At 39.0% G+C, this 23,913-nt stretch overlaps 1 protein-coding gene across 2 annotated transcripts; it reads right to left on the minus strand.

Annotated features, from left to right (window-relative positions):
• Positions 1 to 4,531: 4,531 nt before the first annotated feature.
• On the minus strand, positions 4,532 to 22,118 carry LOC137133172 (ribosomal RNA processing protein 1 homolog B-like). Of its 2 annotated transcripts, none has more exons than XM_067516464.1 (16): positions 21,919 to 22,118; positions 21,430 to 21,512; positions 20,703 to 20,760; positions 20,495 to 20,580; positions 18,292 to 18,353; positions 18,051 to 18,180; positions 17,687 to 17,751; positions 17,065 to 17,270; positions 15,045 to 15,175; positions 14,440 to 14,537; positions 13,011 to 13,030; positions 11,397 to 11,540; positions 8,178 to 9,559; positions 7,919 to 8,089; positions 5,583 to 5,649; positions 4,532 to 4,856 (listed from the first exon to the last, which is right to left on the minus strand). In XM_067516464.1, exons 1-16 carry the CDS (start codon positions 22,043 to 22,045, stop codon positions 4,666 to 4,668), a joined length of 3,021 nt encoding a protein of 1,006 aa, XP_067372565.1. In that variant the 5' UTR covers positions 22,046 to 22,118; the 3' UTR covers positions 4,532 to 4,665. The 2 variants fall into 2 exon arrangements, with proteins under 2 accessions (XP_067372565.1, XP_067372566.1); XM_067516465.1 differs by having other exon boundaries at positions 15,045 to 15,171; positions 17,061 to 17,270.
• Between the last annotated feature and the right edge of the window lie 1,795 nt (positions 22,119 to 23,913).

The following is a 23,913-nucleotide window of genomic DNA, read 5'->3' on the forward strand; positions in this document are numbered from 1 at the left end:
GCGCTACATGCTACATATCCTTTATTTTTGTGATTGGTTGGGTTAAAGCTCATTTTGTACAATTATTTAAGAAAATGCAACTAGTGATTCTAATTCCATGATCGATTGATCTAAAGTTTTGCACCTTCACACACTTTGTTTGACCCATTATCTAGTCCCCAAAGTCACTGAAATGATTAAAAGAAAAACAGGAAAGGGTCATGATGAGCTGGATCCATGAGGGTTTTTTTTTTTTCATGACTGCTCAAAATGATCGAAGATAGAAAGATAGATTTTCACCAGTTCACCTAAATCAACACCCAATTAAAGGTTGACCGTAATAATTATTAAAATTGTTACCAGTTCACTGCCTGAAATTATTGAGTCATCTGAAAGAACTGACTCTATAATCTTTGATGGATTAACATTTCTGGTTTGGACATAAAATCGGGACTATGGTGTCAAGAGAAGTGAGCATTTTGCTAAAATGTCAATAAATGTTTTATTTTCTTGTTGGGCAAAAAATGACTAAAGATTAGAGACACCTCAACTAGCAAGGCCATCTGTGCAGCTGCCTGAGGCGTAATTACATCCTGCAGATGAAGAAGAACAGCTCCGCAATGTGTCACATACAGTCTGTCTCTGATTGGTGATTCTGATGTATGTGTGGGAGTTTCATTATACAGAAGTGCTTAGTTCCATTGGGCTTCTATGTTGGGTCGCACAAGACAGACTCACACTAAAGCCTATTGATCATCTGTGGAGAAATATTGACTTTTCTGAAGAACCTTTTAGCCGCATCAGACAGACAAAGCCAGAGGAGAAGGGAATGGTGGTATAGATACTCACAGCACACGGCTGATACTATCACACAGACAAAGCGCAGAGCAGTTGTCGGGGAGAAACGTTCCGGTAACATGTTCCACCTGCTGCTGCGTCGGAGAACGTGTGACAGGCGTTGACATCAGTGCAATATCTGTAGAAAAAAGCAGGTGTGAATTCCAGGCAAAGTGATTGAAAAGAGATCGCTGCAGGAATCCAGTTTACAGGCTTCACATGCAACAATATAGACAGACCGGTTAGATTTCAGTCTTCCTAACAGTGATCCACGATCAGACTGTAGCCTACAACCAGTGGTGGCGGGTTTGGGAATAAAAAGCATGATGAATACCCCTGTAAACTCATTAATAGAATAACCCCACAGCATAATGTAGAACGAGCACAACGTTGGAAATATTTCATATGAAATGAATGAATTGCTGAGGAGCGCGCACACGACGTGTCGGAGACAAAGCCGTGGTCTTATTAAAGCCAGTTATTAGAGTAATACTATCAACATCACCATGTATCCACGGTGTAAAGTGGAACACAAGAAAACTTCAGTAACCTACTTACCTCCGTTTTCACTATGGTCTCAGTGTCACTGCGTTATGTCCGGTTTACAACCACAATCCAGACAGATAATTCAAAAAAGCAGCCGCTGAGTGTTTGGTGCCTCCCGGAGCAAAGAAGAACTTATAGACTCCACTCATCTGGATCCGCACGTCCATTTTCCATCTCTCAATGGGAGACGCGTCTGTGGAGACTGTGAGGAGATTAGAGTCTGTGTGTGTGTGTGTGTGTGTGTGTGTGTGTGTGTGTGGACAGAGAGAGAGAGAGAGAGAGAGAGAGAGATTTAAAACCACGATGATCAAGGAAGTACAACATACAGTATATTACAATGATATGAACCATTTTATTAACGATAAAAATAAAAAAATCTTCCCTCTTTCTTCATCATTGTGACTGTATTTATTCATCATGTTTTCAAACCTGTAGTTTGATCTAAATCAAATCAGTGGACCAATTTGTGAACCGCATCTGTTTTCTCCTTGGTTCGGTTGGAAACACCCAAAAAAGTAACCACAAGAAATACATCTTATCTGTACTGTTAGTTATAATAGTAATAGTTAATTTTATTTACAAAGCAGATTTGTGGGCAAATCTCAAAGTGCTACATAAGCAGATTATAAGCAACAAGAAAACATGTAAAGCATAGAAACATATAAAACATAAAATAATCGCTTTAAAATGCTGAACAGAAAACTATTTTTTGAAACAGTCCACAGACTGGGCGGATGGGGAGACAGTGAAGTGTCCGGAGGACAAGAGTGATGTGCTCATATTTCCGCACCCTCCTACGGATCCTGGCAGCACTGTTTTGAGTATATTGGAGATTTTGAGGGCCCCTGCCACAGATCCTAACCTGGAGGAGACAAAGGCGTGGACCAGCTTTTTACCATCACAGAGGGAAACGGAGGGGTGGAGTTTGGTTTGTTTCTGAGATGAAAAAATGCAATTTTACAGAGGTGTTGGAAATTTATTTCAAATGACAGGTGGGGGTCAAACTGGACCCCCAGGTTGTTAACAGAGTAGGAGAGGATAATGGTGTGACCAGAAAAGGAAATACAGTTAATGGGGGAGGATTGAAGCTGATGGGGGGTCCCAGTTAGAAGGGCTTCAGTTTTGGTGCTGTTCAGCTGAAGGAAGTTCGATGTTTTGTTGTTGCTTTTTGTTGCTATTTTCTTTTCTCTCTTCACTTCCACTCACCCCAACCGGTCAAGGCAGATGGCATCACACCCTGAGCCTGGTTCTGCTGGAGGTTTCTTCCGTTAAAGGGAGTTTTTCCTCTCTAATGTTGCCTATGGTTTGCTCCAGGGGGAATTGTTGGGTTCTATTTATATATCTTTATAATCTTGACTTTATTCTGTAAAGTGCCCTGAGATGACTTTGTTGTGAATTGGCGCTATATAAATAAAGTTGAATTGAATTGAACTACTACTACTTTAACTACTTTATGTGCTTACAGCTGGTTCATCCATGATACATCAGAATTTATTAAGTCATAACAATTTCCTACAAAACACATATTGTTATGTGTTTTTACCTCTTCTGCACTCCTCCGATTCCACCATCCCCTCCTTTACCGTCACCACAGACCAGGCCAAACAGGACCTGAGGAGACTCTGCCCCAGGAAGGCAGTCAGTCTGGTGGCCTGTGCTGCAGAGAACCTGAGCCTTCACCTGAGGAAGGTGCCAATGCTTTGGAAATAATACATTATTCCTCTTCACACAGCTGCCTTTATATATAGGAATGAATTGTGTCATGTGCAAAAGTTTTCAGATGACACAGCCATTGTCGGACGTCTCAGTATAGGTCCCTTGTGAAGGACTTTTCTATCTGGAGTCACCAGAACCATCTGCAGCTAAACACTTCCAAGACGAAGGAGATGGTACTGGACTTTAGGAGGTGCTGCCCATCTCTGTTGCCTGTCAACATCAACAGCGAGGAGACTGAGATGGTTACCTCCTATAAGTACATTGGGGTGCAGGTAGGTGATAAGATGGACATATCTACAAGAAGGTGCAGAGTAGACTGTATTTTCTGAGGAGGTCGGCATCCTTCAACTTGCAGGAAAATGCTGCAGATGTTTTCTCAATCGGTGGTTGCCAGAGCTCTGTGTTTGGGGAACATCAGACAGAGGGACACACAGAGGCTGGGAAAATTAATAAATAAGGCCACCTCTGTGATTGGTGCAGAGCAGGATTCTGTGGAGTCAGTGGTGGAGAGAAGAAGCTACTCTGTGTGATGGAAGACAGCAGCCAGGTGATGGGGCAGAGAAGCTTCTTCAGTGGGAGTCTACTCTCTAAGAACTGCTCCACAAAAAGGTCCCTGCTCCCCAGAGCCATCAGACATAAGTCTTTGTTTGTACTTGCAGCACTGCTTGTTTTTAATGTGTGACTGTGGTGTTGTGACCTTAACTGAACAGGTGGATAATGGAATTCACTTCAGGATTAATAAAAGGATCTATTTATCTATCTAGATAGATGAACCTCTGCCCGCATTTACATTTAAGAGGCTCTGCCTCTCTGAAATGCTCCTTTTATACCCAGTCATGTTACTGACCTGTTGCCAATTAACCGAAGTGGTTAGTTGTTAAATGCTCCTCCATTTGCGGCAGTTACTTTTCAGCCTTTGGTTGCCCCTGGTCAAACCTTTGAGATTTTTTGCTGCCATCAAATTCAATATGAAAAGTTGTTAAAACTGAGAAAACTGAAAAGTTTCTCAATTTTAACATCTGATATATTGTTTATGTTCTACTGTGAAAACATACACGTTCTATTGTGAGAACATAAACATGAGATTTCCAAATCTGTTGGATTCTGTTTTTATTTACGTTTTACACATTGTCCCAACGTGTTAGCAATTTCTCAAATTTTTGTTAGGTTCCTACATAGAAAGTCTTTTTGCAGAGTAAACAGGATGAATGATTACAGCTACAAAAATGCTTTCATTCTAAATATGGTATTAATTGTTTTGATCCTGTTAATTTAAAATATGCTGTACGTTATCTTTTTTGATTTCCCTGTCCTCTGACATTTGTTGAAGCGTTACACTAAAATGGAAATTTAAAATGATATATTTGCCTTCAGCTACTTCAGATTCAGAGTTGCAAAATATTCTGTATCAAACACAACATACAACCTGAACATCTGATAAAATTAGAAAAACTGGATTGAGCAACTTTATTAAAACATCTAGTCACTCGGCAAAACCCAACACTGATACCATCGAAACATAAAAATACCTCAATGCATCTCTTCAGTCTATTAATAAACAGTTCAAAGACAACAAATTGTAGGAAGTTAGAAGAAGTCTGCGGCCGAAGGTCGTCGTTTAGGCGTGTTCTTTGGAGTTTTCAAGCTCATCTTTACTTTGGGGAATGGTGTGGGGGGGGACTTTAAAACCCCAAACTTAGGTTTCTGCTTTGGGTCAAAAGCCACTCGTGACGATCCGTCGGGACTCACCAGCAGACTCCGATCAGTCTTCCTAAACTCTGCGCCACACGGGGAGAAATCAAAATCAGTTAACACGTTGACTTAATGTGTAATTATACATCAGTGCAGTATAGACTGTCAGAATCTCGGCAGCTCAAACACTACTGATAAAGGATCAAAGTTCATTCAGACATTGGAAATAAGATTAGAAAACACCCTCAGCACAGGGTTTGTGTAGTAGGTGCTGAGGCATTTTCAAATGTGGTGTAAAGTGGAAAAAATGAAAATCATTTCTTTCTGAGGACTTCTGGTATATGTTTGCTTAAAAGCTTAGGTTCAAAGTTTATTGTGTTCTAGAATTCTTGATTAGGTTATAAAGACAATGGAAACGAAAGAATTCTCCTTCTGCTGAAGACTATTTGATACAACCATCAGATCCACACCAGCAACTTATTTAAAACATAAATAGTCACAGTAGAAGATCTGTGTGTTTGTATTTATGAGGTTTGACAATTGCCGCGAAGCCTGTAGTGTCAAAGCTGTCAGCTGATCAACACCTGGTGGTGAGTTGGATCAGATGCAGGTGGAGTCTGCAGGGCATGTCCACTTCATATTAGTACACTACGCATTCACGCCACATTCTACAAAGTGAACTGGAAAAGTCCTATTTTCCCCTTTTTCATCATGTCAGAATGCTCTGCACGCTTCTGGAATGTCTAAAGGAACAAGAGCTCCAGTTCCACTAAACATGTTTATTGCAATTCTTATAACATGCACTTTCTTACCAGCGGTTTTATTATTCTTGAGGCCAAAGGTCACCTTCTTGGATTCGGAATTGGGAATGTGAATCTTCTGAGAAACAAAAAATAGGAAAAATAAAAAGTTACATATAGTACAGCATTATTTTCACAACACTGAATGTCCAAACCTCTCATTCAAACTACACTAACAAACTCATGACTACCAGCATCAAACAGACAACATGAGCAGCTGGCTGGTGAACATGGAGCTACTGCAGAAGAAGAGCGTACTGATTAATGACATCAGTACTGTGACTAATTATTGTTGGTAATATGATATTCATTCCAGTGTTTCCTAGAAAATTATACGGGCACAGTGTGGGTATATGGGTTTTGTATGCATGCGATAAAACGTTATTAATTTCTTGCACAACAAAGGCTGTGGGTTGGCAATTTTCATTTAAAGGTCATCTAAAACCAATAAGCAAATAATAAATAAAGTAAGTAACTCCCCAGCTGGGGTGTTCATTTTCTCATTGTAAACACAGTGTGCATTGCTGCATTTTTTTTCATTTTTCATAGCAGCACTGTATGAAAATTCCCGGACAGGAGGCCCATTTATTGGTATTCTCCTACCAGCTCCCACACGGTCTCCTTGCATCCTGTTCCTGTGGTCTGTTTACACCTACCAAAAAATGTGAATACTTGAAATATTACAATTTTGAAATAGATTATTAAAAAGCATTTAGGATCATTTAAAACTTAGTTTTAAATCTATGAGATCAACAAACTAGAACTTATGCTACTATACAACCACATTATTTTTATTTTTTAAACCTACTCTGGTTCCCAGCCACATGTTCTATGTTTGCTTATATCAGGTAGCTCACCTGCACTGGAGCCCCGCCCCCCTGCCCAATTATGTTATTAAACTATTATAACGGAGCTGATAATTAAGCAATTCATTAATTGTCATATACATTTGTAAGATTGGTTGTAAGATGTGAAGTGTTAAAAGTGATTATATTATCAGGAAGGGCTATTTGTAAAAAAGCTTGGACATTATGTGAATTTATACTAAAGAGCAGACTAAGTAAAAGTCTGGATAACATCCAATTAGGCACGTGTGATTAGAGCAGGTAATTATCTGAAGAAGTGAGGGGGCGTATTGGCGGCGCCTATATTCTGTTATGGCAGCAAAAGAAAAACCAACCTGATGGTGAAGAACACGTATTTATACGAAGACAACAACTCTGGATGACAGGAAAAATGAATTGAATTTGTAAGCATCTGTTGGTGATGTTGAGATTGTAAAGCAAATTCAGGGAACAGCGCAAGACTCGTTCACATATGATCTTCAAAGTCCTGTTATTAAAACACTAATTTTGCTTCGGAATTTTTTATATCTTTCCCCCTGCACACTCTACCCATCACCATCTCCTCCACTGATGTGCACTGCAAGTGTTTTTAGCAAGTTTCAGGTCTCGAACAGGCTGATGTTACCCACATTTTAACTTCTGCTGTGATGTCAGAAATCTGCTTATTCCTCTATGATTCTAGGAGCAGATGTTGCAGGAAAGTCCTTTAGTTTTCAAAGCCTGGTCACTTGAAATCACAACATAATATACAGAGAGCTAATGTTAGCTCTGGTGCTCTTTTCTTTATATAATGCTACTGTATCTGTCCACATAACCGTCTACTCCTGCTTGCAATGGAAGTAAAAGAACAGTGTGATACCTGTGACAGGGATCTCCAACCCAGCTCTTGTGCAAGTCCTTATATTGGGGGAAAAATGACTATTATATAGTCAGCGAGTCACACACACGAGGGCTGTGTGTTCTTGGTACAACACTAAACCAATGAAATATTCAGGAAAATTTCAACTTGCTGCTCTGCTGTTTTGATAAAACCCTACATGTACATTTCCACTTAGCTCAAAGCCAATTGTCATTAGGCAAGAACAGGTACACTACACTTTATCACAGGGCCACACACACAACCATTAACACTCATGCACATCTCAAACAAACAACACAACTTCAGACTATGACCAATGTAATAAACAAGTGAATTAACACATTATCATTTCTGACAATGTTAAAAAAAGATAAACAGCATGAGCAGTTTAAGTACATTGTACAGGTGGCTATGATACAATGGCCACTAAGAGTAATATACTAACTCCAAACACTGGATTTATGGTTATGTTGGAATGGAGTAGAGGGGAAAAATTACCTTATAAATGTTCTGAAATGGTAAACATGTAATATAATTCTATGGTTTATGGTAGTTTTGGTTTGATTTGTCCAGGTACTGACACGCAGTTCATAGAGTGCTGTAACTGGTAAACTGACCCTCTGATGCAGGGGTCTGGTCTTTACCTTTTTGCTGATCAGTGGAGTCCTAGGGCTTTTCTGGGTTTTGCAGAAAAGTGGAGTAGGGAATGATGCATTCCCCTGAAAGGTGATGAAGTCAGACGCTGACCCCGAGGAAGTCTTTGCCTTCTTTCTGGACTTTTTAATGTTCAGAGGTGTCGATGGCTCTGCAACATTCTGAAGTGGGAAATAGGTTTAAAAGTCAGTGTTTATAGCTGCTCTGGCTGTGTCTCACTGGAACCATTTAACCTCATTGCATACTCACATTTCCCGCTGCTGTCTCCTTGGCACCAGCCTCTTTTTCTGTAGCTGCCCCCAGCTCATCAGCCTCAAACTCAAACACCACCGGGATCTTCTTCTTCTTCTTCTTGCTTTGCTTCTTATAAGAAGGGGCCACATCTTGTTCATCTAATGCAAGGTCAGCATCCACACTGCCAACCATCTGCAGCTGGGACTCCTTTTTGATCTCATTGGTCTGGAATGCTGAGAGCTCTGGACTCTTTTTCTTCGCCTTGGCTGGTGTTGTCATGGTGATCTCAAACAGCACTCTCTCAGCATCCAGCATCAGAGGTGTTTCTGTGACTTTTTCTTCATCATTTGCTGTAATATCAAATTTTTTCTTATTGGTTTTCCTTTTCTTCTTCAGTGATGGAACAGTGCTGTCACCTGCAGCCGCTACAAGTGTTGTGTCCTCAGATGTCTCATCTCTTGCCTCCTTGTCCCTATGCATCTTCTCCTTTTGTTTTCCCTTTCTCTTCATTTTCTCATTAAGTGGCACTGCAGCGGTTTGTTGTGATGCTTCATGTGTTAACTCAGCATCAGTCCATTTTCCCTCCACCACAACCTCTAATGCCTCATTTGCCCTGAGACTCTTTTTCTTACTTCTCTTCTTGACAGGGGTTCTAGTATCATTTGGCCTCTCACACTCCCCAAAGTGCACTGACATGACATCTGCTTCTGAGCTCAAACCACTGGTGTGTGATTCACCCTCATTCTCTGTAAGGTTCCTGTCAGCCTTCACTCTCGTTTTCTCCTTGGCAGGAGTTGTAGTTGTGCTTTTTTCCTGTGATGCCTCACAACCAACTAGTGTGATCTCTGCTTCAGCATCTGTTAGTGAGTCTGCTCTCAGACCCTTCCTTTTCTTCTTTTTCACTGAAACTGGAGCAGTTGCTTCAGGGGGCACCTCTAGCTCTGTTGTGGCAGTTGTCTGTTGCTCCATCGCAGTGACCATGGGTTTGAGCTCAAAAGTGTTCCTCTTTTTCTTCTTGTTTGACAAGAGAGTGTTGTAGGACTTATCTTTTATGGTTGTAACTGACGCCTGTTCCTTTAGCTCAGAGGAAAGCAGAGTTTTTAACCGACCTGGGGGAGTAACTGCCTCTGTGACCTTTACAGATGAGATGGAGCTTTGACTTTGTTTGTCTAAACACTCCAAACCTTCTTCAGTGTCATTAACTGTCTTCTGAGCCACAGATTGTCCCTGGTAAGATTTCTCTGCACCGTCTTCATCACATGCACTTTGACCCTGCCCTGCCTTCTTCTTTTTCTTCCTCTTCTTCTTTTCATCATTAGTGCTCAAGTCTTCTTGATCGTCTTCTTTTCCACAGTGGTTCTTTTGCTTGTTCAGTGTGGATGAATCATTTTTCTTCACTTAAATGGAAAACACAGATAATATTAAGTTAAGTCCAGGTTTCAGATCCAGACAAAAGCCTTATTCAGGAGCAACTCGCACCATGTTGACTGTCAAAGAAATAATTATTGATATTCCTCGTTCATTGTAAAAAAAAAGAAAAAAAAGACGTATTTAAAAAGACTTATATTAAATGAAATATGAAAACATTGCAGCTTTAAAATCAGGGCAGGGTTATACTTAATATCAATCCAGTAGAAAACATAGCAAAGACAAACACTCATCCAACTAATCATTCTGTTCACCCAGTTGCCTTTTATAATCTTTTTCTCTTCCTCTCTATCCCCCACCCCCATTCTGTCCGCACACAAAGTTTGTTGGTGTAAAAACACTGAAAATTACTAACAAAATCATGTAAATATTCTTTACATACAGAACACACACAGTAAACTCAGATACATCGATTGGCCTCAACGTCAGGTACACCTGTAGAATTTATTGTAATCCAGCACAGCATAAATGCCATAAATTCCACAATTTGACCATCCTATTTAAAATTAGGAGGGGGCCAAAACATTTAAATGGTAAATGTTCTGCACTTTTATAGCACTTTTCTACCTATTGGCACTCAAAGCACTTTACACTGCTTCTTATTCACCCATTCACACACACAATCACACACACACACTTACACACTGATGGGGGAGCTGCTATGCAGCTGGCCAACGCTCACCGGGAGCAACTAAGTTGGGGTTCAGTGTCTTGCTCAAGGACAATTTGACATGTGATCAAAGGAGGTGGGGACTGTACCAACAACTGTGAAATTGGTGGACAACCGCTCTACCTTCCTGCGCCACAGTCGTACCACAGAACCATCTCTTAATATAATACACTCCAGTACGACTCCAGTCCACCACCCATTAACATTTTATAGTAAACCCAAAGAATTATCCCCTTTGTGACAGTTTCAACTTAAAAACAAAAATTTGAACCTTGAAGAGTAGAATGTAAGGCAGAGCTGCTGTACTGGATTGAATTAAATTGTACAGGTGGACCTCATTTTGTTGCTGATTGATGTGAACTAGTGTTCGAATCAACTACATATGAAGTAATGCTCTCACACCCTTTTTTCGCATGTCAGTGGTTACATTCAGTACACAGAGGGAGTACATCCTCCTGTTTTAAACAAAAATAAGTCCAAAAAACTTTATTAAAATTACTGTTTCTCATTGAGACTAGTATGGTCTTTTTTCTTTTTTTGCTGTGGTATTATTCGCTATGGTAGCACAAGCAGTACACACTTAGTGCCAATCCGAAGACTGGATAAATGGGGAGGGAAGGTTAGGGAGGGCAACTGGAGTAACGCCTGTGGACATCAAATATGAAAATCATTAACTGGATTTCTATACAGGTTTGTTCAAGGCCTGGGTTACCAATGGCCACCAATGTTAATTTTAAGCAGAACTAAAGATGGAGAGGGCAAAGGAAGGTGGAAACGGATGATAGCTGTGGTTACCCCTAAAGGGAGAAGCCAAAAGAAGAAGATATACACTAAAGTCCCAGTCACAGTTCCTTACTGTGCTTTGTGATGGTTTCTATCTGTGACATAAATGCCAACAGTTGTTCAGAGTACTTAAACCTGAGTAAACATTTAAAACATAAACTACAGGGTAGATGATATCATACTACCCAGGAAGCAGAGTGAATAACCAAGTAAAGTCACAAGAAAACATTTACAATATGAACAGAGTGGATGCATTTTGGAAACTTGTCTTGGTTACACAACATCTCAAATCAGTGAAGTAAAAATACCAAAACTCCAGGACACATTTTTAATAATCTGACAACTTGTGGTACCTTTACTCTTCTTGGCTGGAGGGGCACCCTGCTCATTCTCCTCTACGTGAGCCTTAGGTCTCTTCATCCTCTTCCGGCTGCCGAACAGGTCATCATCCTCATCTGTGGACACCTCTTCTGGATACTCATCCTGAGGAAAGATGCCTGAGAGGAGAAATGTGCCACAGTAAGAACAATCATTCTGTTTTTATACATAATACAGTTTCAGTTTATTTACTATTGCAGCACACTTACTGAGTTACACTGAGTTCAAGACACTTCTTTTAAGCAACATGCTGTTCAACAACAGCTCTCACATCCAAAACACAATGAGAATATTAAAAATAGCTGCCGATAATAATTTTTAGGTTGGATTTATACAACCTCAATTCCCAATAAGTTGGGAAGAATGCAATGATCTGCAAATCTCATCAACCCTTTTTTTATTTGCAATAGAACATAAACAAAATATCAGATGTTTTACGTTGGAAGAGGGTCTAATGTAGATCAAACCATCTACATTATATAATAGTAACAAAAGATTCAGAGAAACAGGATGAATCTCTGTGCGCAAGGGACAAGGCCAAAGGTTAAACCTGGATCCGCAAGATCTTCAGGTAGCAGTGGATTATAACTGGGCATCCCCCCCTCCCTTTTTTTGTCCTTTCGGCTTATCCCGTGAGTTCAGGGTCGCCACCGCAGATCCCACCATTGGGACAGTTTTTATGCCGGATGCCCTTCCTGACGCAACCCCAGGTATCCACTAATGTAAGTTAAAGCTGTATTATGCAAAGAAAAGCCATATTTAAACACGATCCAGAAATGCTACTGTGTTGTCAAATCTGAGGCTAAAATGGAAAACTTCTATGGTCAGATAAATCAAAGTTTGAAATCCTGGATGCCCTGTTCTGCCCTAAAGAGGAGAGGGACCATCCGCCTTGTTTTCAGCGGACAGTTTAAAAGCCTGCATCTCTGATGGTGTGGGGGTGCAGTAGTACCTATGGCAGCTTACGTCTGGTACATAAAGGTTTTAGGAGAAGAGTCTGGTTGCTGAACTGTCTTGCCTGCAGTCCAGACGGTTCACCAGTAGAAAAAATTTGGCGCATCGTAAAATGAAAAGTACGGCAACAAAGGCCCAGGAATGTTGAGCAGCAAGAATCCTGCATCAGACGAGAATGGGACAACATTCCTCTCCTAAAACTTCAGTGAATGGTCTCCTAACTTACCAGACATTTACATACATTTGTTAAAAGAAAAGGGGATGATACACAAACATTGCCATGTTCCAACTTTTTTGAGATGTGTTTCAGCCATCAAATTAAAAATTAGCTAATATTTTCTATGAAATACTAAGATATCTTAGTTTCAACATCTGTCTTTGCTCTAACACTTGTTTATGTTCTATTGTGAATAAAATATGGGTTGATGGAATTTGCAAATCATTGCATTCTGTTTTTATTTACGTTTTACATCTTCCCAACTTTTGCTATGATTTGAAGAATGTAATTCTAAAATTTTAAAACTCTATTCTAGCTTAAGAGACTGTAATGCGAACTCAGAAGTGAGCTGTGTTGGCATTCGTAAAAAGGTTAACTAAACCAAGTGTAAAAGAAAGGTGTGAACACCAGCTCCTACCTTCACTCAGGTCCCGGAGTCTAAGAGTCAACACAAAGTGAGAGAGAAGAAGAATTGCATTAGTTTGGATAATTTGTTCGAGCCATACAGACATCTTTGGGTGCACAGTTTCAGCAGCTGAGCAGCTGGTTGAGTGACTTTTAAATCTATGCAGTAGATCTGCAAGTGGCCCAAGCTGTTGAAACAATAAATAATGTGTTGGGGGGGGGAGGGGGGGTCTTGGTCACACAGCACTTACACTGCAGCACTTACAAATAGTGACTGAGGTACCAGATGGTAAACAGCAGGTATTTTTACTAAAATTACTGTTTGGCAGTAAAAAGAGCAGACTCTGTTTTTGTGTCCATTTGGGAACATGTTCTCACTCTCAGTCAGAGCCAGAGTAGGTTCCCACCATCTGTAAGCTATTAATTAAAAGAAACATGCAGCAAGCTTTTTTTTTATTTAAAATTGTGTCAATAAAAAAGGCTGCGCCTCTCGTGTGGTGACATGAAAATGAACTGTGTCTGATTATAGCCTAAGGCCATATACATTCTGTGACTGCATGAAAGGAAAGCAGAACCTTAAGTCTGCAGATATATGAAGCCTAAACAAAGTAGCGTATGTTTACCGTTTTTACTCCCCTCCTACTCACCACAGACATTTTTTAACTAATTTTAATTGAAAATATATCTGATAACAAGTTGACTGACAGGTCCAACTGATGGTTCGATTTATCAACTTTCAGAAGACAGCTTCAGGAGCCATTAACAAAATTGAACTCTTAGCTTACCTGATGGCTGTTGTGCAACAGTCCCCAGAGTTGTAACAATGTTGAAATTAAATTAACTGAACTCTAAATTGTAAATAATTCGTTTTAAGCAGAACTTGCATGGATATCTTATAGCACCCTAACTGTTAATTATCGACTGTATCACGGATGATGCAGCTCAAATTTCTGATTTCACTAGTACATAGTTATAGATAAATAATAAAGAATTTAATTAAATGTATACATTTTCTAAACCCTATTTTAGAAAATTCTGTACTATGAATTTCTGTTCTTTTCCCAATAAGAAAAGTCAAACTGTGCACTGCGACAGGACCTATGAGAACAATCACAGCAATGATGATGTTCTCATAACGGAAAAGGTACAAGAATACACCCAAACTTGTAACATACCAACGCTACCCTTCAATTAATCACAACTTTATTCTGACATCAACAAAAGAAAATTTTAACCGTGACCATGAAGGTAAAAGTTCTGAAACTTTAATTTCTTTTTTCTCCCATGATTACTGCTAACAGGGAGCAGCAGAAGAATTGAGCAGGATACCATGTTTTTATCAACCCAGTGACGCTGGGTGAGGTGGTGGTGTTGCCTCATTAGAGCAGCCTGTTTCCTCCACAGAACAGCATATAAACAGGACAGTGCTGGAGTGTACTCACACTTTGATGATCCTGTAGAGTTTCTGTCTGTTGTGGTTGGGTGAGCTGCTCCGACTGGCCAACTCAAACAGCTTGTTTGCCAGAGCTGCGTAGTCAAACTGCAAAACACACACACCTTGTAAAAAACAGAACTAATTTATCACCATCACACATACTTATAGTTAAAGACACCTGATTAATGAAAGACAGAAAATTTAAGTCCGACAATAAAGTCCTCTCGTGACACTGTTTCACTTGTACATTTTGGACATCAAATTGAATCACCGTGCAAACAATCTGTTTTTAAAATCATGCCATCAGTTTTTACAAGGCCTTTTTCCTTTAGACAGAAATTTTATAAATTTTATAATAGGTGCTTCTCCAGTTTTGTTTTCATGAAGGTTTTAATAACATTGACTCGAAGAGCTGAGAGGAGAAATAGTTTTGTAACTAAACTCACTTCAGCTTTTAACGCTGTCTGTGATTTAGATTTATTTTAAAACAGGGAGGCAGGATGCAGCACTTTGACCTATAACATGTCAAGTAAAAAACAAGCAGCCTGCATTCAAATAAAACAGAGAATTGTTTGTTTTTAGTCAGCAGATCAAGAAAGGAAGAAGCTGCACCTGTAGGACTGGTCCGGCATCATCATCCTCATCATGTGGCAGCTCCGTGTCAGAGTCTTCCAAGTCACCTAAATCATTGTCATCCTCGTCATCTTCATCGTCCTCCTCCTCCTGTTCATTTAATTTACTGCCTGAAAACAAAGTTGGCAGGACAATTTGTTTTTCAGTAAAATGAGGGACAGGTTTTTTTAGATTTAAATCCCTTTACACTGAGCAATACGCGCACAACACATCCGCCAACTGTGACAAATCAAAGTACAGTTATACAAATGAGGGTGGTTTAAATTTCTGTGAAAATACGAGGTGTGTCTTCGTGGATATGGAGTGATTAACCACACTGAGGTATAGCACATAAAGGGCCTTGAAAACTATTCACACCCCTTGAACCAATCTTTAAATAAAGACCAATTTTTTTTTTATGTGCAAAATTGTGGCTACAATTGTGGCTTGATCTGTTCTGTAATTTTTAATGTCATACATAATGTCATCATTTTTATGTAGATCACACATTTTAACATGCCTCAGGACCCTGGACTTATTCTCAATGTAGCGAGAAATGGAAGACCAAGTATTTGTTCTTCTCCACATCTGTGTTTGTGGACAACCTTACTAGGATAATAACTATGAATTGAACTCAAATCTCTTGTCTTATAAATACTAGGTATTTGGCTCGATAGAAGTCATTTAAGATTAACATGTAGAATTTGGCTCAGAATTGTAAAGGCTAATTAGGGTGTCTTTTTAAGAAGGAAGGTTTTTGGTCATTTCACAGTCAGTCTTTTGTTTAGTAATGACTTGATTATGGTGATATTCTGTACAATCCCACGGCTCAAACAGGACGTCAGCAGCTGAAGCCGTGTATCACTGCACCTCACACTTCATCGCTAATGAGAACTTCTCTACCCATAATTGCTCTCTTCACAAAGTCTGTTAGACTTCTTTCATTTCAAAAGAGCTAATCATCCGCTTATTTTCATCTCTACTACCTAATATTAGACCTTCCACATGCATGTGTTAACCCTTGCAGGAATTCTTCTAGGTACTAACCACCTTTCAAATCTAAAAGGCTGCAAATTACCCTAACTTAAAGTCATGAATTGTACATTTTTAAGTTTTATCAGTGTTTCATGTAATTAGCTATAATTGTATTTTCTGTGAATGTGCACAGTGCAAAGAAGTAGGGATTTAGTGTGTATTTTCTCACTGTACAAGTTAAAATTGTGACTAGATACTGACTAGTCACATGAGTAATGTGATAACATTTGCATTTTAGGAGCACAAATATTACATATAAGTATAATATAAATAGTCACTGCAGGAAATTGCATTGAGCCACTACAGGATTATTGAAGTTGTTATTAAGGCAAATGTAAGACCTGTAGAGATTCATTTTAACCTTGAAATTAAAAACTTTTTTCAAAATAGCTGGATAAAATCAAATATCATTAGAGGTTGTTAAAAAGAAAACGCAAAACTTTCAAGGTGGGTGATTCTTTTCTCATACACTCTGTATGTCACTATAGACACTGATACCGGCACGTTGACAGTGACACCGTTACTGTCTAGTGAAGTAGAGGCTCCGTCACGAGTTCTCCCTGAAAAGCATTACTAGAAATAATATAACTGAGAGGAAACTTTTCCCCACAAATCACTTAATGTTGTAGTGCAACTAAACCTACACTACCACCAAACTATTAAAATGTTAAAATAATCAACTAGATATGAAAAATAAGTACGTTTTTGGACATCAATAACAAGTTACGCTCATGATTTGTTATGCTGAGAGCAAGAATTTGTGACTTGTTTCCATTTTCTAGACATTTAAAAAAAAACACTTTAAAAAAAAAAAAAAAAAATCTTTACCTAAATAGTTTGACCCACTAACCTCACAAGTTTTCTATTCAGATTCAATACATTCTTAAAAAGATGGAGGAACTATGCTTTAGAATCTAAAAAAAAAAAAAGAGTTTTATATCTTTTAATCTTCCAATGAACATAAATGAAGTCCATTGTAACATACCATTGACCTGCTTCCCTTTCTTGATGAGTGAGTTGCTCATGTTCTCTTTCAGTTGGTCTCCATCGCCCTTTACAGAAGCTTCACCTGAGTCAGAGTCTAAGTCCTCAGCTGCTTTCACCTCTCTCATCAAGTCCTCAATAGCAAAGGGAGCCTGGTCGATAATGGTGCTGAAGATGCTGCTGCAGATGGCTCTGAAGAGATTCCGACTAGTAAGACAGACAATAAAAGAAGCAACAGATTAGAGAATGAGTGGATGGGAACTAGCCAAGGTTGCTGTTGGCCACAATCACACTAACAAGCTGCGTCAAAATCCTTTGTGCTGCTTCTGACCTGGAAATGACTACTTTCTGTGAAGCTTTCAAATACAGAATTGATAAAATTGAGCTTTCACAATATTAGATTCTGATTACACAATTAATGTGAACAAAAGAATTCACGATAGATTCATGATAAGCTGCTATGCAATATCTATGGAAAATGTAAAAATGAAAAATTCTCAAATGTATCTTTAAATTTGTGTGAATAGAATGGACTTTCACACTGGTGTCCACAGGATGTCTCACTCTCTCATTTCTCCTGTTCTGTGTGACTTTGTGATGACAGTGAATGAATGTGGACTCACTCTTTGGTTTTTGCTGCGGTTTTGCAGAATGGCTCGATGAAGATCAAGTTCTGATCAGCTGTGAGCTGGAAAAAGAAGAAGACCACATCAGGATGCAGAGCTGGAAAACATGGTGATTAGCTGATAAAATGAAATTTTGATAACTGATAGACATTAGTGAGTTATCAAGCCAGAAGTGTAGTTACACATTTAATAGGGGTTCAATGTTTCTACTCATTGAATGTTGAATGAGTAGAAACAGTGAATTCTGTTGAGTTAACTTTTCTCCCCAGAAGAAAAGATTCACCCTCAATTGGCGACCCCTACTGTCTGTTATAGATCACAAATTCAAATTCTAAGATAGACAGTAAAGGTGATGCTGTACCTCTGCTGAACCCACAGCTGCCAGTTCAGTCATGTAAAGGTCCAGGATGTGAAACTGCAGCCCGCTGGGTGCTGAGCTTCCACTCTGCAGGAGCTGAACTTTCAGCAGCTCCAGAAACCCCTCAATCAAACTTAGGAGACAACAAGAAACTTAATTACTTCAAAATGTGCTCAAAAAAAATAAAAATAAAATAATAATAATACAAATAAAAAAACATCCTTAAGACATTTTAATACTTTACCTGCTCTGCCAGTTTTTCCCCTTCAGCATCTCAAATGTTTGCCTGAACATGAAGCGGATCAGCTGTTAAAGAAAGAGGCATAAAAATATGATTTGGTCATCAACCCTGACCAGACTGCAACACAGAAGCATCTCAAGTCTCTGTTGAACAGTATGTTCTACACTCCATTCTGTGTGCAATCTGTGTTTAAATGCAGTCTTTTTTGTGGCCTGAAGCAAAGCACATGCACACACGCACAAATCTTATTTTAGTATTTGATTTATTTATGTTAACAATGTTCAATAACCAGATCAAGTGGCATGTTTGCCAGACAGTGTGGGTAACTTGTCATTACTGTCAGGTTGAGGATGTTGGAATGTCAGAGAGAGTCCAGAATGTCTAGCTAAGGTTAAGCACATTGTGGGAGTCGTTTGTGTTATTTGCTGCCAGAATATGAGATATGAGATTCAAGCTTTTAAAATGGCTTCTCATTCACCCACCCACACCCACACCGATGGCGGTAGGTGCCATGCAAGGTGCTCACCTTTTTGAGAAACAGTCTCAGCTGGCTAACAACTGTTACAAACTAACTTTGCAGAGTTTGAATTTAACACCCAGCAGTAAAAACTGATTTGACTGGCCAGTTAATAGGGTTTGGGGGCTTTCAGATCAAAGTTTACTTATGTAAAAGACCTATTTCAAAGCAAACATGTTGAAATCTGAAAGTATGTAAAGCACAGGGCAGTGAGCCAGCATGTAGTTTGCTGGGCACTAAAACTGAAGCACATACAAATTTTGAAAATAAGATCATTTCTTATTTAAACATGTCAAATATACTTTTACTTTACAGTTACGGTAATAAAGCTATGTAGAGAAGCAACAGTCTACTGTTGTTGATGTATCTTGATTTTCATACCAAATGCGGAACCAGGATTTGTGTACTGACACCATAATGAGTTTTTCTTTTATTTTTCAACATTGTCAAGTCTTTTTTCATTTAACAGAATAAGTCAATAAGTCTTTTAGAGTTAATTTAAAGTCATACCACATAACATTTTACGGTTTTCATTACATGGGGCTACAGACACATTTAGGTCTTTAATAACAAATAGGAGCCCACTGAATGATCTAACCATTTGTCCCGTTTGCCTGAAAAACTGCTGTCAATGGAAGAGATGGGGGTCATTGTTTTATGCAATTGTTATGGCATTTTTTTATTCTATGTGTATCTAAAGCTACAGTGGTTTTAGAAGTCCTGATTTGTTAAATCAAAACCTAGGTTACATTTTTTTTGTTATTAATTTAAAATTCCCTCTATGTTGAGTTGTAGTTGGAGGAAAACAATAAAAATGAGAAATATTGTACTAAAGTGTTGTAACCCTGAAAGATATCCACTTAATGTGTCCAATTTGAAAGGCTGAAGCTTTATTTTGCCTTCAGATACACATTTCACTACATTATTGCACAGATAGTTTAATGGGTTTTGGTCCCCATCACATCTTTTGCATTTTTTGCTAAACATGTGATGGGGGCATCTTTTGGAGAAATATTTTGGCTGGATGTGTGGGATAAAGAAGTGAGCTGACCAGACGTCTGGAGCTGCTCTTCATCCTTATAGCAAGATATATTAGCAAACACCTAACCACCCTCTTAGAGCAAAATGTCAGGGAGTTCATTGAGGCTAATGTAGATAACCAGTGTAGACAAGTAAACAGCGAATTAAAAAAGAACCATACGTTAGCTGTAGTTCTCCTACATCATTATGTTTTCTTTGTCATTAGTGTTACAGTGTTATATTAGTGTTATAAAACAACAAAGATAATTAAATGAGCTTTTTAAATGTTTTTTACAACAAGCAATTCTCAAATCAAGTCCTGGCAGATCTACAGTTTAAACTGTGTTTATGTTTCTATCCTTAATTGTTTTTGATTTTTTATCTGGTACATGAAAGTGTATACTCTCTAAGACAGGAAATAAGTGGTGTGGTTTTGGTTTAAAAAAAAAAAAAAAAAAGCATTTTGAAATAATATGCTGCGAATAGTATCCTGATTGCATCAAGTGCAATAAAATAGAATAAAACAACTTTTGTCTTTATGTTGGAGGTAATAAAACTGAACCACAAACCCGTTTTAACCCAAAACGTTAGTTATTGTCCAGTCAAGCATCTAGAACCAACATCTAGTGTAAAATGGGCAAATTCATTTAAGATTCTCTTCACACTGACCTGGAAGAACTTGTCCATCCGCAGCCGATCAATACCAGTCCACTCTCTTTTAAAAGTCTGCAGAAAGGTCTCCAGGTATAATAACTCTGCAGTGACAAGCACATGAACAGTATAATCCCATGACATAATTAGCTTCATCTTATTATCAAGTATTATTTACATAACCTGAAGGGATTTTTTTGTATGTAACCAAACGTGGGAAACTTACGTCCATCGAAATCATGGAATCTGTGTATAAGGGAGGAGATCTGGTTTGACAACTCCTCCTACACATGAAAAGTAAAGAGTTCATAAACATGAATATCAAACCAGTAAGGGTAGAATACATTTACAGATCCAAATTTATCATGAACACATCTAAGGTTCTAGGATTTGGGCTCTGAACAGGTTTTCAGGCAAATGGTATATTTATAATCAACAACAACTTTTTTTTTTACAGATAATTGTCTACTACAAGAATGCCCACCATAACTTATGACTATGCACACTTCCCAATCATAAATAAAAGAGCCAGAAAACATGAACTATTCATTACAACTCCAAACATCTGTTTGTATTATGTTTTACAGTTGAGTAATAAACTGTCACTATTGAAAATGCTAATGCTTACAGCTAATTCATTACTATTAATAACTCAAAAATACAAATAGATCTACATAAAAAGTAAAAACAAATTTTAGATTTTGCAAATTTGGTAGACAATTTTCAGCCACGAAAAAATTGTTAAAAAGCCATTATAACGTTGAGTTTACATTGCTGCTCTGCTTCCTTTTTGTTAAAACTGTGAATTGAATTTCTCCTTGAACTATAAAAGGTCAGTTGGAAGAAACTGGTTTCATTACGAGCTGCATGTGGATATTTAAAAGTGGTTTGCAGAGCTTCACGTGTCTGTTTATTTTAATCTGTAAGCCAAACAACAATAAGGGACCACCTACCTGCAGCAGTGGTTTATCCTGCATCCAGAGACAGTAAAAAAGACCCTTCCATAGCTTGAGAAGCTCATCACCTGTGAATCCACCTGTACAGAGAAGAAAAGACTTTTTCTGTGACACACTGGCCGAGTCCAGGGTACCAAGCTAGCTGATTTCAGTGAGAGGGAAGTGGATATAATTTTACCAGGGTGTTTTAAATCATTGTGTTGTAACCAGCTAAATAACAAGGTTTGTCGTGGCTACGTTACAGTTATGTTCATATAAACGAGCTTCTCACTTAGCATAGAAGCTAACTCACTTCCACACGTTTTCACTAGCGGGTATTTATTTTTTAACACCCAAATAGGTGCCAGGCTGAGACCATTTACTTTTCAAATTGCTATTTTTGCTATACGGACTGTTAAGTTGTCATCAGCAAACTTCAAGCTAGTTCAGTGCTTTTACCCTTTGATGAGCCACATCTAGGTGAATAACACGGCCATGCTAACTTACCTGTCCCTTTCTGAGACCTGACACTTATATATTTCCTTAGTTTCCTTATAGCCTTGGTTCGGACGGACTTCTCGTTGGAGGCTAACCTCTGTGCGAACTGAACCTCTGGCTCTTGAATCGAAGCCATGCTCACATCGATTCACGTGGAAACACTTCTCTCCTCCGTTGCTCTCCTCTGTCGTTTCCTTTCCACGTATCCCTCCGCACGGCGCTGACTGATGACGTAGCGAAGTTAGCGTTTAGCTCAAAAGAGTCACAAAACGGGAGAGAACCCACAGTGTATTCTACAACAGAGAGGTTAAAGTTCTGCTGATATTTTATGACATTGTTAATACTATTACAGTAAAATGGCATATTACAAGTTATGTAGCTTTCATTTTTTTTTCTATTTGAGTTTACAGAACTCAGCAGTGACTCCATAAGCATAAGTCCAGCATGTAGACGCTGAGTGAATGTAGTCTAGACTCTCTAGAGCCTCTTGGTTTCAGAGATGGCTGTAGAAGAACAGAATACCTGCTCTGTGATCCAGGTATACTCCTACTCTGGGAGATATAAGCACCTAGAAATACCTGAGACAGGAGTTTGAATGTTTTTGTAGTAAAGATTATATGTGTTTTGGCCACAGTCCCAAGATTGGCATAGGACTGATCATTGATCCAGAGCCTCAGCTATCCCATCTCTGTGCTCTGCTGACATTGTATGTGACTGCCACAAAAACTCCCCCTCTACACGCCACCTCCCAGTAACAACCTCCCCTCAGTTTTTCTCTACTAAGGCCAGGGGTAAACATTGTGAATCTGTCCTTATGACCACACTAAGGCTGTGTTTCCCTTGTTAATGATACTTTTCCCCTCAGATAATAACAGCAGTGTGTGTTCTGTGTTTGGATCCAGTGTCATTTCACATGAATATTTTAAGAACTTAGTTCTGGTCTTGGGCTCTGCCGTGACTGTAAAAACTTTTTAGACTGTAAAAAGTCGGTGCCAGTGAGAGGTTTGTCCATGTCTCTATCGGAACGTCCTGTAGTTTCTCTCTGAGCTCTGACACAGCTGCTGTCAACATCCTCAAAGTATCTCAGAGGACGGATATTAATTCTGGATGAGTCTGTAGATTCACTGAGTGCTGACAGTGAAGGGTATCTGTGGACAAACTGGATGTGATCCTCTGTACGTAAGAGCTGCTTCAGCTCAGTGATCTCCTGCTCCAGCTTCTCCTGAAGCTCTTTACTTGACTCACTTCAGTTTCCTGCTGGCATCTGATCTTCTTCTCCACATCAGACATTCTTTTCTCCATGAGATGGTTCAGCTCAGTGAAGATCTTCTCCCTGTCCTTCACTGCTTCATCTGCAGAGAGACTGATGACCTCCACCCCCTGTTGAAGCAGCTTCACGTCTTTCTCTCTGTCCTGGATTCTCTGCTGGAGATTTGTCAATTCCCCTGAGCTCTCTCATCTTCTCCCTTCCTCTCTGCTGCAGCTGAGACTGTGTCGGAACAGATACACTGCCGATCAGTACAGCAGAAAATCTCCCTCATTTTATTATGATGAGAGCAGAGGTTCTCCCATAGCACACTTCTTCAAGGGATCCACCAGCTTATATTATTATAGAGCTCATTTTCTATTACATTTTCTATTATTATAGAGCTCATTTTCTATTATTTACTGGTCAATTCAAGATGAATTCAACATTGTCATGTTAAAGACAGAAACATGTAATTAGAAATTACTGAAAGGAGATAGATGTGACATTGAAAATTTCTGAAGGAGTTGAAATGGTCAATGACCAGATTTCACCCTTCTTCCTTTGTACAGAGTCTGTGTAACGTCAGATTGAGCCAACTTGTGAAAAGAGCCGGCAGTTCAGAGAAAACACAGTAAGTGTGTTGACCTTTAAGTCATGAGACTGGCTTCAGTATAAACTGATTTTTCTAGTAAATTTTTTCATCATATCATACCTCTTGTACTTCCTGCACTGTAAGAATGCATTTGACACAGACA

The sequence above is a fragment of the Channa argus genome, chromosome 9, assembly GCF_033026475.1.
Source record: "Channa argus isolate prfri chromosome 9, Channa argus male v1.0, whole genome shotgun sequence".
Taxonomy (NCBI): Eukaryota; Metazoa; Chordata; class Actinopteri; order Anabantiformes; family Channidae; genus Channa; species Channa argus.

Bases quoted from the DNA above. Each gene is read 5' to 3' on its own strand.
- LOC137133172 (XM_067516464.1), bottom strand. From the start codon at position 22,045: ATGGCTTCGATTCAAGAGCCAGAGGTTCAGTTCGCACAGAGGTTAGCC. The intron at 18,181-18,291 runs GTAAAGTATTAA...TTGTCTCCTAAG, and splicing joins GGGAAAAACTGGCAGAGCAG to TTTGATTGAGGGGTTTCTGG. The intron at 4,857-5,582 runs GTAAGAAAGTGC...CGTGTGGCGCAG, and splicing joins CAAGAATAATAAAACCGCTG to AGTTTAGGAAGACTGATCGG.